This window comes from Myotis myotis, unplaced genomic scaffold, assembly GCF_014108235.1.
Source record: "Myotis myotis isolate mMyoMyo1 unplaced genomic scaffold, mMyoMyo1.p scaffold_m19_p_11, whole genome shotgun sequence".
NCBI lineage: Eukaryota > Metazoa > Chordata > Mammalia > Chiroptera > Vespertilionidae > Myotis > Myotis myotis.
Window position 1 is genome coordinate 47,885,293 of NW_023416315.1, and position 16,213 is coordinate 47,901,505.

Genomic DNA, 16,213 nt, shown 5'->3' on the forward strand with positions numbered 1-16,213 from the left:
AGCCTGGCTGAGGCCTCAGAGCCCATAGATGCACTACAGCCCTTCTCACTCAGAGAAGGCAAATGTATCATAGACGTCAACATATTCAGACATGGATCACAGTCTTCCTAACAAATAGATTCTTCCTTTGCCTTCCATGTGAGGCGCAACCTGAGAGCTCAGCACTGGTGTTTCCTTTCCCCTCCTCCATCTTCAGGTTGTGGGGCCGGGGGGGGGGGGGTAGGAAATAACACACATACTTGGTAAGAGCAGGCCCAGGGGAAGTCATTCCCATAATTATAAGGATACAATAAAAAGGTCAGGTATTAGAACTGGGTGAGCAGAAATGCACTTTCCTTCCCCCAAAAGAATGGAAAACAAGGGTGTTTTATTCTCTTTTCTAAGGGCAGTTTGCCCTCCCCCTTGCCACCTTCTTGGAAGGATTTCTCAGGAAAGCAAATGAGAGTCCTATTGGCACTCTCCTATCTGTGTGCTGGGCAGGGGTGTGTGTGGTGTCCTTCGCTGGCAGCTGGGACAACCAGGGCTTGAGTGACAGTGACAAGTAATGAAACCACCTGTCCAGATGTGAGGCCCATTACACAACCAAAGCCCCCAGTGACCATGTAGGGTATTTAGGTATTTATATGTGACAAGTAGAAAAGCTTTAATTCTAGGATTACATGAAACGAATCATCAATGGCACTGACTACACTTTCCTCAGGTATAAAACTCTCTAGGGCCCAGGATACCAAACATGTTTTTAATCGCCAATTCACATAAAATTCACATTCTAGGAACAAGCTGTTCAGGAAATAATAATAGTACTTCCTACAAGTCAGGTCCTGTTTTAAGTCCTTTTCATGTATTAACTCATTTCATCCTCATGTGAGCCTTGTGAGGTGGGCATATTCCTACACTTGGGAAGCGAAAAATGTGTCTGAGATCCCATGACGAGTAACAGGAGGAGCCAGGGTTTGAACCAGGAAATTGGCTCCAGAAACCACTTGCAAAAACTAAGCTGACCTCTCTCTCTCTGATGAGAAGTGATCCGTCTACACTGGCTCTATCCAATTGTCAACAATATGACATGCTTTTATGGCGACCCACTAACTTAGCCTAATTGCTTCTCTGTGGTTGGGGGGCTCTCTGGGGTGACCAGTGATATCTAAAAGCTCTGACTGCACTTGTAAGACTTCAAAAGCTGAGCATGAAGAGACATTTTTTGTCTGACAAAGGACAATTCCACATGATGACAGTATCAGCTGAACCATGTGATAAACTGAGGGCTCCGAACCAGCACTGCAGAAGAACAGAAGCCCAATAGTCCTGGTTCCAGCACCAATCCCTCAGGGGCCCAACCAGCCCAAAGAGAATGGTGATCACCATTCTAGAAGCATGTGTGAAATCATGAATAGTGCTAATTGTGCTTTTAAACATTCCTGTTGGAATGTAATTTTTACTGCATTTTTAGAACGTTAAAATTAATAGAAATTTCAAGGCAGGTGCTTAAGTATAATAAATGGAATTTAGACAGTCTTAAGAATAGGTTATTAAAAAGAGATCTGCATTCTTTAGCCTCAAATTTATTGCCTGTGCCATTGATCAGGTAGGGAGAAGATGGAACAATAAAGATTATTATTTTTTCACTACAGAATATAAATGAGGTAGTTGTGGTTCTTATTTACTATGTTTCAAAATATGTAAAATTGTAGACTTTAGGCTCAGAAACCAATTGCAAATAAAACACTCGTTTAAATGCATATAAAAATAAATCGAGGTTATCTAACATAAAACCCCCCCAGAATAAAAGGCACTAAAAGCTTTAGGTTGTCATATATCAGGGACAAAAAAATTAGAGAGTAGCTGACATCTCCTTGAGAAAATATCTCCATGGAAACCACTTAAGCTTCAGCATCTAAAGTGATAATGTGAGACACTCCAACAAAACTGCTATTAATTGTAATTTAATTTAAATTGCAGCACTATGTTTGCAGTGGGGTCTGGGCTAGATGATGTATATATGCCTTTGTTCTTCCCAGCTTCTTTGTTTCGTTTGCTTTATTCTCTTCCTTTAAATTTGAGTGGTATGGCAGATTTTTTTTTTAGGTAATGCGTTTTAAGCATTTGCTATTGACTGATATTTTAGAAACAGAAGTGAAATAAAAGGTTTTTGATTAAGATGCTGAAGATATAAGGAGCTGCTGTTTTATTCTGGGAGAAGCTACTGCTGATCATGTTCAGGAGGGAGGGATTGGTGGGCCATGGCTTCATGAACCTCAGTCTCGTATCTATACATATAGCCATCACCTCAGTTTCCACAGAAAGCTAGACAGCTAGAATTCTAGTTTCAAATGGGGGAAGAGATTATGAGATTTTGGCTCTGACAAGTGAAATAAAAACTTTACATTTCCAGCCTGTATGAGTGTTCAAGATCCAGGGACTCAAAGAGGTTCTTTAGGTGAAAAGAAACAGAATAAAGGAAACTGTCATCTGCTGTGTGTCTTGGTTGTGAACATAATGCCAACTTCTATACAAAAGGACTGAATGGGCAATCGATTTTATTCGCTTCCCTCATTCCAGTGGGGTTTTAAGGCAATTTCTGAATTGTCTCAATTGCTTTTCAGGAAAAAGATTTACTGATAATCCTAGACTAGGATGACATTACATTCTTTTGTCCGGGAAAGTATAAATAGGTATTTTAATAGGAAATATCTCATTATTGGTAGAAGCTCAGACTTTGTATTCCATAAACACTAAAGTAAGTCATGTGGTGTCCATTTCATGTTAGAGATGTCTTATTTCTCAGGTGGGAAAACTGTTTCTTCTTTTGTTAGTAGTGATTGTGTAGGAATCAATCATCAAAGCTATGGTTGGATAACATTGTGGGCTCCTGAGGATCACAGATGGTTACAACTGGCTTTCGATCCCACAACCTGTCTCTACATCTGGGAGGCTAAGACGCAGGATGGCGTGTAGGTCACGGTTATGTAGCTGGTAGGTGCTCAGGTCACTTCGGCCAAGTCTCTGGATTCACCTGGGACTTACTGTCGTTCTCCACCACAGGGCGCTGTAGACTCATGTTGGCATTAATTGGATGCAGGAACGCAGAAGCCCCAAGGCTGGCGGAATAAGATAAATTTGGGCGGTGCCATTCAAACCCCTTTCTGAGGGACAGCAGGGTTTCCAGACTGTCCTTAGCAGCAGCGGGACCCCCTTCAGGGCCTGTCCCTTCCAACTCACAAAGGGTGCCGAGGGCAGGAATAAAAGGGCTTTGCATCGTGTAGCTGGTGGGTTCTTTAGGCTTTTTCTTCCTCCTTGAAACTCATTCTCATGTGCTTTTGCAGAAACAAATAGATTGATTCCTGAGTGCTTTGGTTCAGAGTGCTCAAATGTTAGGGAGCATACAAACCACCTGGTGTCATGTTAAAATGCAGGTTCTGATTGGGCTGGACTGGGGCGGGGCCTGGGAGTCTGCGTTTCTCACAGGTGGTTGGGTACTTGAGCTGCAGAGCTATAACTGAAACCCTGGAGGTTCATATTCCTTCTGAGCATCTTACCTTCCTTCCCCACTCAGAATCATTTTGTGCTCTTACTGACTTACATGAGAATTCACCCCATGGTTCCATTATCTTTAGCCCTATTTCTTTCTTTTTTAAAAAATCCTCACCTGAGGATATGTTTCCATTGATTTTTAGAGAGAGAGGAAGGGAGAGAAGGAGAGAGAAACATTGATGTGAGAGAGAAACATTGATTGGCTGCTTCCCTACATGCCCTGACCAGGGATTGAACCAGGAACCTAGGTGTATGTACCCTAACCAGAAATCAAACCTGTAACCTTTTGGTGTAGGGGTTGACAGATGACACTCCAACCAGGGGTATAGCCTCACTTTCCAAGGAGAGGGTGCTTGAGAAAATAACCATCATAAGAAGTTAAAGCCACCAAATACAGTGAATAAGCCCCAAAGCGCACCTGTAAAGACATTCCCTAATGTTTTTGCCCAGACAGTGGTCAAGAGTTGGCACTGTTCATGAGATGACCGTCTTTGGGAGACCCTGGAGCTGGTGCCTTCAGGCTTCTGCTGAGAACACCTCCACCGGGCACTGGGCAAGGGTTAGCAAAGGCTTTGGATGTCCAGAACTTCTGGCTTGGGAGCTTGATTAAAATAACTTTTTGATAACCCCAAATCTAGTCAAAAGATGATTTCGTCATTTGTGAGAGTACTGAGCACATTTGATCATCTGAGGAGGCAGGCAAGGAAGAAGGGTCTCCTCTCATGCCCCTGTGCGAATTTCTAGTCAGTTCAAGGGCCATAATTTGCCTGTTTTGAAAATAGCAGAATATTGCTGCGTTGCTTCTGCCATCATCGTATGTCTTTTGAGGTAAGTACGGGGAATAACAAAATGCATCTGGAAAGACACTTAATCTTCTGCTATAACCTCTATATCTCAGTGTTCAGAACACGTCTTCAGTTTCAGACGATGAATGTGCTCCTGCTCTCCGTGGACTCGCTCTGTCAATATTCATACGGCTTAGGCTTTGGTTTGGAGGACGTCTGTTGTAATTGCTCTTTCACCAAAATGTAAAATTGACTCTTTTTTATTCCTCAGTGCTCAGAAACCAGGACACAGATGAGGAGTGTTTCTGAGAACACAGTGTCATCTACCCGGATCCAGCCTGCTGACCGGCTCCCTGCTGCATTGTGTGTGTGGACGATTAGAAAGGGCAGTGAGCAAAGCTAAAGTGCTTTAAAAATTAATTCTGCACGTATTTTAAGTCTTTTATCAATGCCCAGCAGGGCTCGTGCTTTTGAAATACTTTTTTTCAGTTGCATTAGCAGAAGTGAAACATGTAATTCCAATCCCAAGATGTGTCTTGTCTTCTAAGAAGGCCGACCTCAGAAAACTGACGCTGCAACCCCCTCGCTGGGTATTTCCGTCATCTTTTGAGTTGTTCTTCCTGGGTGAACCTTAGATCTCAAAGGACAGTGTCTTTGCTTGTTGGCAGGTGGAGTGCCTAATGGCCACTGAAGGAGCCCTGCGAAAAGAAAAGGCTTCCAAAGCTTCCCGATGCTGCCCCACCAATGGCCTCCTCCAGGTGCCGCTCCCATCAGGGTCCAGATGCTGAGATCTATGTCCAGCCTGAGCCACGTGACTATCACAGCCCTCCCTCTCATTCATGTCAACAGAGTGTGAAAAAAATACTCTAGCCATCCTGGGTGTGTATCAAAAAAGGGAAAGAAAAAAAAAAATAAAGCGGGGGGTGGGGGAGTGTGCAGAGCAGCAGGAATTTCACCTAAGTGTGCAGAGTACTTATTATTTCAGACTTCCACTTTATATTCACGGGGTGGCAGAAGACAGGAAAACAGTTCACAATAAAGAACTGGAAATCTTTTACGTTTAAATTCGATTATTTTCCTGGAGAAGGAGGAGAAGTGGGGAAAGCACTGAATCTGAAGGGCGTCTACCTGACATTTAGGCCTGGCAATGCTGGTCTCTGTGTGCCTTTCAGCAGGTGCTGTAAACAGGGGGCTGGGCGGCATCTCGGGACGGGGCGCGGCCGCAGGAGTCTCCAGACTGTGCGGTGTGTGTGAGGCAGGGCTGAGCTAGCCCACAGCAGCCACTCCGCTCTTTCTTGAGGGCAGGAAGGCATTTGCTTTCTCTGAGTCGCATTTCCCTCATCTTTATTTATTTATTTATTTATTTTTTAAAATATATTTTATTAATTTTTTTACAGAGAGGAAGGGAGAAGGATAGAGAGTTAGAAACATGGATGAGAGAGAAACATCCATCAGCTGCCTCCTGCACACCTGCTACTGGGGATGTGCCCGCAACCAAGGTACATGCCCTTGACCAGAATCGAACCCGGGACCTGTCAGTCCGCAGGCCGACACTCTATCCACTGAGCCAAACCGGTCAGGGAATAGTTATTTATTTTTTAAGATACATTTTTATTGACTTCAGAGAGGAAGAGAGAGAGATAGAGAAACATCAATGATAAGAGAGAATCATTGATTGGCTGCCTCCTGCACTAGGGATTGAACCTGCAACCTGGGCATGTGCCCTGACCAGGAATTGAACCTTGACCTCCTGGTTCATAGGTCTACGGTCAACCACTGAGCCACGCTGGCTGGGCTCATTTTCCTTCTCTTTAAAAGTGGCTAATAATGTCCACTCATACATATAGACCCCCGAGAATGAAACAAAATCTTGCCCTGATAGCATTTCAGCAACTGAAGTCCTTTACAATTTTAAACTGTCATTTATCCTTTTCAGTTTTTTAAAAGTTAAAATTCCCAAGTCAATTCTTGGAAACCACTCTTTGCCATTCCCAAGAGGGAAATGTCAAAGTGATTTGGTCTCCGTGTTTAAAATAACTTTCATATGGCTTATTGTATATTTAGATTTTAACATAAAGTTGATTTTACTTTTTCTCCCTGAGCCTTCCGGGGTTGTTCCTCGCTAGAAACTGAACAGCAGAATCAAGAATCCACCTGCCCTTTCTGCAGCACAAAACTGAGGCAAAAACAAATACCGTGATTTCCTGGAGTCAGTGGTTCTGCCATCGCTGGAGAAGTTGCCATAGCAGTGAGGACGCCTGTGTTTCCCCGCATTTCCCCAGCCCCACGTGAGGGAGACCACAGCTGAGAGGATGGCCCGGCACAGACCCCTGGAGAGAGGCCTCTCTAAGGCCCCTGCCCGGTGGGGTGGCCGAAGCGGGGCGAGCACAGAGACAAGACTGGGAGAGAATCCTGCCCTCCCTGGGGCTCAAAATCTATTCAAAGGGACAAGGGAAGGAAAGGTGGAAAGGCAGAGGGAAACTTGGACTGAAAGTGACGCCCACACAGGGAGGAACAAGGACCATAGACGTTGCCCCATAGTTGATGTTTGTGACCCTTTAGGTTTATTCACAGTGGAGTTTTCAGAGAGTTAAACAACTCTGGTTGGGAATGAACAGAGCCTGAGCAAAGGCAGCGCCTGCCACACGGGAGTGACTAGAGAGCAGCACAGGAAAGAGAGGATGCTGAGCAGGGTGTGGTGCTGCAGGGACTCCAACCTCACTGCCCATCCCTGCAGCCACTTATGAGAGGTTGGCTGTCTATCATTTCTCACCATGGCCCTCACTGCTTTGCAAAACACAGGCTTGACAAATCTGTTCTGTGATGTGGGAGGCTGTGGCAGCTTAAGGAAGCCTCTAAAGCAGCCGTGGGCAAACTACGGCCCGCGGGCCGGATCCGGCCCGTTTAAAATGAATAAAACTAAAAAAAAAAAAAGACCGTATCCTTTTATGTAATGATGTTTACTTTGAATTTGTATTAGTTCACACAAACACTCCATCCATGCTTTTGTTCCGGCCCTCCGGTCCAGTTTAAGAACCCATTGTGGCTCTCGAGTCAAAAAGTTTGCCCACCCCTGCTCTAAAGTCTTTTCAGGCCCCTTAGATAAACATCTAGTTAAAAATATTAATGCCAAGACTCCGCATCTGGAACATGCAATATGGGAGGTGGGGTCAGAAGTGAGAGTTTTGGGCTTAGAGCTGAAATTTGTTAACTTTGGTCCACATTCCTCTGAAGAGGATGATACGTCCCCCCCGCCCCCCCCCATAATGAAAATGAGATAATTAAACATTCAAATTACAAAGTTAAAGAGCAGCAAATATAAATTTAAAGAAGTCAAGTAAAAGCAAGTGGTAAAAGCAAACAGAAAAATGATAGCACTAATAAATAAATCCAAAGCTGGTTTTTTGAGGAAAAAAATCTAACCAAGAAGAAAACCTAAATCTATAATATGAAAAATAGGACTAAAATCTTCTAGAGAAAATTTTTAAAAAATTCTGAATGGAGATGACAAAAAGCCATAAAACATTTTTATTTCATCATGCAAAAATTTTTAAAAATTACATGATAAAACCCCATAAATGAAAAAATAGAGATCAATCTAGAAAAACACTCATAGTAAAATACTAATTAACTTATCATATAAAGAATTCATATAAGTTAAGTAGTAAATGACCAACAAATAGGAAAGAATATAAATATTTGGTCAAAGAACATAAATAGGCAGTTCATGAAAAAATAAATACAAGTGACTTATAAATGTATACAAAGATACTTAAGCTCACTTATAATTAATGAAATCCAAATTAAAACAATAAAATTTCATTTTTTTCAAAAAAAATGTAGCAAGTTTAAAAGAATATTATGATGTACTGTGTTAAGGGTGTGGGGAAAAGACTCTCATACTGTATTGGATTGGGGGTACTAAATCATTGGAGGCTGACATATAATAGCTATCAAAATTAAAAAAATATCCCTTTATTCAACAATGTCACATGTGCAAAGCTAGTCATTATGGAAACAAAAGATGGGAACAACTTAAATGACTAATGGATCAGATATCTGTAACTTAATATTATATTTAACTTAAGCTGTGCAAATATACTTGGTGTTCTTGCAGAAAAGCAGAATTTGCATCATTTGCAGGAAAAATGCACATTAGAAAAGGGGGAATAATAATTGTTCTTTGCACTTGAGTCAATGTTACCTGTGTGTCACTGATGAGGAGAAAAGACACACAAGAGAATAAAAAGATTAGGTGTCAGGGATTGAACGCATTAATCATGTAATCTTAGCATAAGGATGCAAAAAGGGAACTAACTGCTCAGAAATAATTAAGATGTCAGTATAAAAGCTGGAAAGATTATTTTAAGTGCCTGCAGGTGGTAAAGAAAACCACCTACCAGCTTGTAATTATGAAGGAAACTGAATAAATATATTCAGTTTTTAAATGTTCATCATATTCATAACTCTTTTGCATATGAAGATATAAAAATGTTTTATCTTCAGATGGTGGAAAGGAAATTTGGAATATAGATAAGAAATCAAGTGATTAAAAATCATGACCTTAGAGGTAGGGGAGAGGTGCCTTTAGAAGTCAAACTCACATTCCCAGGGGTCAAGTGCTGTGTTGAGTTCAAGCCTCATTTCTCAGTTTGAAGTAGTTGGTAGACTGCTGTGGAATCTAACTGGGCGAGGTTGTTACCTTGAGTGAGCCCTGGTACCAGATTCCATCGCGCTCCCAATTTATGCGGGAGAACACATTCCTAAGAGGGCTGGTTTTTCAATAGCTCTGTGAACCTGAGTGAATCCCCTGGACAAGTCTGGGTTTGGATCCTCCCGGCTTCCTGACAACCTTGACCCTGGGTCTGGGCGGGAGGAGAACTGGGCCGTGGTTAACTGTTTTTCCACTCTGCTCAGTGCTCCTGGGTTTTCCATGTCCCACCATTGAGAGTTCTTGGTCAAGAGTCCCTCAGTGTCAGATGCAGGTTAGCTTTAGGGTGGGAGGCAGGGAAGTCAAGGTTACAGTGGAGGCTGTTCAACTGCCAGCACCCGGCTGAGGCCGATTCTCTGGGGCCTTCTCGGGCGCTCGTGGTACACTTGTAAATTAACAGAGGTATGGGCACATACCTGTGTTGAGAATATTACGCACTAGAAGTCCTTTATAAATCTTTATAACTAGTTATACTCTTTATAAACAGAAGATTCCTTAGGGAGTGAACCTTACATCTTAGAGTGCTCTGTCTATGGTATGATATTTTATAAAAGGTCCTAGGATGTGTGTGGCCTTTGGTCTGATGTATTCTGTATCAAGTATCACGAATGTGATAAAACACCGCAAGGCATACTAGGAATGCCCCCGTGCTGTACAGTTTGGAGTTGGTTCTTAGTGCAGAAATTTACAGCATCCGACTCATGGATGTATTTTTTTTTTTCAGAATGTGCCCTGCTGTCCATGGTTATACTCCTGCTGGGAAATCCTTGCTGTTTCAAGGAAAGAAGATTCCTGGATTTGACCAAGAGAAAGAACAGAGCCAGCGATTGAGAGGCGGGTCCCAGCAATTCCCCCATGCTCTGCGACCTTTAATGCACCAGAACTCAGGGCTGGTGTGTTCTTTCTTCCCTTGTAACTATTGTTCTAAAAATATTCCTCAGGACCCTAATGATGTGCTTTAGAAACAGGCGGCACCTCTTATCAATGGGGGAAAACCAGGCAGTAAAGACAGCGACTGGATGTTCCTAATAGAGCAGAATTGATGTAAATCAAATTAATGCTATTTTGTTTACTGTTTCCCCCTATAAAATGCACTCTTACTCCCTGTGCTTACATCCCTGTGTTCGGGATGGTCCTGTCACACTGCCCAGGGCCTTCCACACTCCAATCACGTGGGAACCGCCTTCACATTTTTTTGCCATTAGCCATGCAAAATCCAATGATTATTTATTTACTTATTGTCACTAAATTGATCCAATTTCTAATTTAAATAAATACACTGATACAACTTTTTAAACCTACTGAGTGATTCTATTTATTCTGTCAGGGCTCTAAACAGAAGCCTGTTCTCTCTTTAATGAAGGTTAACAGCAAGGGGGAGGGGTGTTAAGGGCATGGCAGAACCAATCGGAGACTTCCTCTTTGACAAAATTTGAGGGGCTGAAAGAGAAATAAACAGGAAGTGACTTTACACTGTTATGCAATGCCATGTCTATTTTCTTTCCACAATGACCTGGTGACCCCCTATCAAAGGCACCAGGCTGCACTGCAGGAGTCAGACTTCCTACCTGGGAATGTGATAAAACACCTCAACCTGCCAACTACATGTGTCTCTTGCTTTGGAAAATACTGACAGAGTCTACAAAGCGTCAGAGAGGAAATGAATAACTCAGCCAGCAGTGCCATAGAAGAGAGAAAGGATCTTATTACACGAAGCCAGCATAACTTAGAATATATTTTCTGCTTTTACCATCTGATATCATCTAAGTAAGAGAAATGTCAGGGAGCACAAAGAACGCGAGACCTAGGGGTGGACGTCTTGAATTCTAATCTCCAGGTCTCTGCAAAGCACATACCCTGGTGAGGGTGTGAAGTGAGTAGCTTTGGTTTATCACTGACATCCCTTCAATACTGAGGCCATCTTCACAGCCGGGGTGTGCATTATTTTTGAAGATGCACATACTTCATTTAAAAAAATGTTTTTATTGGTTTGGGAGACAGAGAGAGAAACATGGATGTGAAAGAGAAACAGCGATCCATTGCCTCCTATACACACCCTGACCGGGGACCAAACTCACAGCCTGGGCATGTGCTCTGACCAGAAATCGAACTGGCGCTCAACCAACTGAGCAACACCAGCAGGGCCACATCTTCATGTTAAGTAGCACCCCCCCCCACCCCCCTGCCCCCCCCCCCCGCAATATCCTTTCAAATTACGTTTGCAGTTGATTCAATAAATTGAATAATATTTGGACATCTTCCTCAAACTGCGGTTCCTTCCTGGGGTCAACAACTTCTATAATGACACCCTTTCATGAGAGCTAGAGTTCGGCCCCAAACTGTGGAATTCTTGTTGGTTTGTTTGAAGTCTGCTTTTCCGGTTTCAAGAAGCCGATTGGCTGCCCTCAAGTTTAGAAGAGAACTTCTGTGTCTCCATGAGCTTCCTTAGAAGATGGTCAGAGGAGCCCAACCTTTTGCAAGCTTATTGCTATAGCTTTTCAATTTGAGACTTCCCCATCTAAAGGCTTCGTTGCTTTTCATAAACTGTTTTTGTTGTTGCTGCTGCATTATTTGGGTATTAATTTCCTTTTCTTTTGGTGACCTTATTTAAAAGGGCTCACCAAGGGGGCTATTAGTAAGCTTCTCTCTTATTTGGAGAGTGATCCTCAATCTTGGCTACACATTGGTAGCCCCCCTCGCCCCGGGGGAGGTCTCACATAGATGGACACCTGCATCTCACCCCCAGGGCATCAGATTTCATTGGTCAGGGGTGTAGGCTGGATACTGGGGTTTTGGAAAGCTCCCCAGGTACTTTGAAAGTGCATCTGAGATTGAGGACCACTGAACTAGGTGAGTGCTTTCTAACTTGAATGTGTACATGGTAAGTCACCTGGGAATCTTGATAAAAGAAGCTGACACAGTGGGTCTTGGGTGAGGGCCTGAGATCCTTCTGGTTGAGGATAACCCTTTCTAAGGCACCAGACGCAATGATGTACTCAAATGTCCTTTATTCAAACCAGGCCTGATCAGCCCTCACCCTTGTCCTCTCTCTATCCTATATCTACACAGACTTAAGAAAGACATGATTTACAGCCAGCAATGGCATTTTGTTTATATACTCTCGCTTTGTTTCTGACTATCTGACAGCGAGGATTCTTATTTTACTCTCACAGGAAGATTACTGAAGAAAGCAAAACCCTCCAATCAGAATCCTGAATGCTGAACTGAGGCTCACAGAGACTAGGGTGCACTTGCTGATGTGGGGATACACTTAGAACCCCAGAGTTGATATAAAGATTAATTTAAACTGAGGACATCTGCAATTCAACAGCTGCAGAAAGAGATTTTTTTTTGGAGTTTCTGTTATCTGATTAAACGTAGAAATGAGGCTGCCATAAATTCCCCCTCTGAGTGGCTTTTACTCCCCTTTGGAAGGAAACCAAGAGTAAAACTACCATAAATGCCCTCCCCAGGGGAGTTTTATGGCTTAAAGAAGAAAGACCACCCCCACCTGCATAAACAAGCATGATCACAAACTTGCTTCTCTCTCTTCTGTTCTTGTAGGAACCCATTTATTCTCTCCATAGACACCTCTTCTCCCCTCTCCCTGTTCCCTCTGAGTAAGGCATATAAGCCTTTAACCATTTATTAGGCTAACTCTTTTATAAGCTTTCACATCTATAAACTTGTTTCTTCTGTTAATGTCTTTTATTGGTTTAATCTGCAGGCCCCTCGTTACTGGACATAAGAGGGCAGAGGAAAAGCTTTCCTTCCTGATGCTAAGCCACTGGAGGCTGCTAGTCAGTGACCTTCCTTTCTGTCTCCGCCTTTCTCTGTCCCCACGTCCAGCGCCTGCCTCCCATTCTTTGTCATGTTCCCATTCACCTAAAGGAAAATAATAAAATCATATTATCTAAATAAGACTTCAGAAGCTTGTTTTCTGTCCTTCCAATTAAGTTCATATTTCTTCATACACATTTTCATAATTATGGAAATTGGGAATTCCAATTATGGGATAAATTATGGTGATGAGATCAATACGGCAACTGATTAACACCAGATAAGACCTCTGCCAAGTACAAGTGGACATTTTTCTGCAAATTGACCTTATGGTCTATAGCAGGGGTCCTCAAACTACGGCCCGCGGGCCACATGCAAATACAAATATTGTATTTGTTCCTGTTTTGTTTTTTTACTTCAAAATAAGATATGTGCAGTGTGCATAGGAATTTGTTCATAGTTTTTTTTTTTTAAACTATAGTCCGGCCCTCCAAAGGTCTGAGGGACAGTGAACTGACCCCCTGTTTAAAAAGTTTGAGGACCCCTGGTCTATAGTACCGGCCAACCATAATACCTGGGGTGCAGAAATTTGATTTGAACACCGAATAATAACAGAAGTGTTCCCTATATACTTGTTCATTATATCAATCAAAAGAATAAAATTGTCATGCAGAAATCATGATGTTGAAAAAGCCCAAGTGAATCCAAACTGTTTGGTTCCCACAACTGTATCTCACGGTCCACAAAGCAAATAATTTGCTAATTAGGACATAGTGACTAAGAGCTTGTATTGGCCCAAAGTAGCATCTATCAGGGGTGGGCAAACTTTTTGACTCGAGGGCCACAATGGGTTCTTGAACTGGACCGGAGGGCCGGAACAAAAGCATGGACGGAGTGTTTGTGTGAACTAATATAAATTCAAAGTAAACATCATTACATAAAAGGGTACGGTTTTTGTTTTTTTTTAGTTTTATTCATTTCAAACGGGCCGGATCCGGCCCGCGGGCCGTAGTTTGCCCACGGCTCATCTAGATGTTTTTGAAACTAATTTATTGGCAGCCGGCTTAGACCACACATGCTCAGGGCCTCATGCAGGGAGTACCTGGAACGGCTTAAGCACCTGTGTGTCTCAAAGTTCCTGTGCTACCCCCATCCACTCTGGCATTTGGAGGAATTTATCTGGAAAGTCTGTTCCTCAGTAGCCCTGACATCTGTCTTTTATCATGTCGTGTTTTCATTCCTGTTTTCCTTCTCTCAGCATTAGGAATGCTTCCTGCCATTCCAGCCCACAAGGAAACCAGTCCACAGAGTGGTCCAGCGACATTCACGGAAGGGAATTCTTCAGATGCACCCTTGGCACACAGCACCCCTCACTGTGTTATGGGAATCCATGTATAAGGAACAATTGTTTAGTCTGTAAACTGGCTATTCATACAATGGGGCAATTTGGCTTCTGTGGAAGCTTCACAAAGCTTTGCAGCACAAATCCTGGCAAGGACCACAGTGAGAGCTGCGCTTAAAGCTGAGACACATGGTGCGCGGGACTGGAATACACAAAAGCAATCAAACGTGTCATGCTTACACTAGGAATTGTTATGAATTAGACATTAGGGTGGGGGAGGACTTGGAAGTCTTAAGTGGACATGCAAGCCTCATAGCAAACTGTGTCTAACAATAATGACCACGTTGGTAATAGTATTGCAGCTAATCTTTAGTGAAGCTTGCTACATGTCTATAACTGCACTAAGTGCTTTAAATACATAATCTCAAATATAATTCTATGGGTTAGTCTTAGTATTTCCACTTGAGATATGGGGAAACTGAGGAATAAGTTTGGAATAGCTGCCCCTGTATGACCTGCTGGTGAGGGCACTTATGCCACCTTGCCCCCCTGCTCGTCCTATTCCTGTCTTTAGCACCATACGTTGCTTTGGAGACCCACTGAATGTTAGACTTGGAGATCACTTAGAGACCTCCAAATCTCCAAACCTCTGGTGACAAAGCAGAGGCTTACAGACGTGAGCTGAGTTGCCCAAGGCTAGTTTGGGTAGAGCGAGAAGGCTCCCCTCCAGTCCCTGTTATGAGAATCTTAAATTTGCATCCAGTTAGTTTTGCAGGCAACAGCTACATCCTGTCATTTTAGCCCTGTGTATTTGAAGTACATATCTTAGCAACTACAGAAGTGCGACTCAATCCACTGAGCTTTGGAACCTAAACCTATCACTTAAAAAGCTAGAAGGCTATTCATATAAACTCAGTATTGGTGATGAAATCCCTGTATTGCTTTAAATTCTTCCTTCTGAGCTTAGAACTTGGACTAAGGGGCTACAAATCAGAAAGTCACAAAGGCAAACATAAGGGAGTGATTTGATCAGATCACTCAGCAGTCCCGTTGCAGCCAGCAGTGCAGGCATTGGCTTGTTCACTTCTCGCACTGAGCAAGAATGATGGTGGGAACTTGTGACACTTAATATGTGCTCAGCTCTGTGCTAAGAACTCATGTACCCACACATTCCTTTGCTCTTTCTTAATCCTCCAACTACATTACCAGCGAGGTGCTGTCATTAACCCAATTTTACAGGCAAAGAAACTGAGGTTTAAAGAAATAAAGCAATCTAACGCTGCTTTAGACTTTACCTGAATCCAGGTGGTCTAAGTGCCAGGGGTCGGTGGCAGACGACATGGGTGAGAGGGTGAGTGGGGAGGCCCCGCAGTTGGACTCCACAAGCTCGCCCTGGATATGGACGTGCGCCGAGGCGTTGGTTTGCCTCAAGGCCGCCTTGAGAGGGGCGATCTGGTTGAACTGAACTCTGGAGAGGCACCCAGTGAATCCTGGGGTGTTGTACTTGTGAATCTCTTGGTCAATCTTCCCTGTTTCTAAAAGAAAAAGAAAGAGAACGTAAAAATCTTATTCTACTCACTGTCTTCCAGCTGTAGAACACACTTGTCTTTGAATGCTTTGGTCCAATTCTTACTCTTAGATTTCAGATCAAAATGTTATATTCTTTTAGATGAAATACTAATGGCTTGATAAGGCTTAGGGCTAGAGACTTGACTTTAAAATAATCTTCGGTGTTACTAGAGAACCTGGTAGGGTGAGGAGAATAAGACTATTTGTTAAAATAAAATACATTCATAGTTACCTTCCAGATACTTGAGATATTGCTGAAACTAACAACACTCACTTGGTTCTGATTGATTTTTCTTCCTGATGCGTCAATGACTCTCTTATGGATATTGAAATATTGAACCAGCCCCAGGTCCAGCTCTCCTGTACCTCTTCTATACCTCTTTCTTATTATTTAGAAATTGAGCATTCCCTTTCTTCAGAATCCAATCCCCTTAAAATTCTGAGGTTTAGCCTTGGCTTGGTAGCCCAGTTGGTTAGAGTGTTGTCCCCATGTGC

The 16,213-nt window shown here is 42.8% G+C and overlaps 1 protein-coding gene across 1 annotated transcript in view; it reads right to left on the minus strand.

The window, feature by feature from the left end:
* The window catches only part of CNTNAP2 (contactin associated protein 2), a 1,817,652-nt gene that overhangs the window by 11,967 nt on the left and 1,789,472 nt on the right, over positions 1–16,213 (minus strand). Inside the window, exon 22 of the mRNA XM_036328432.1 lies at positions 15,445–15,684. Within this exon, the coding sequence (XP_036184325.1) occupies positions 15,445–15,684 (240 nt within the window). The remainder of the gene's footprint in view (positions 1–15,444; positions 15,685–16,213) is intronic.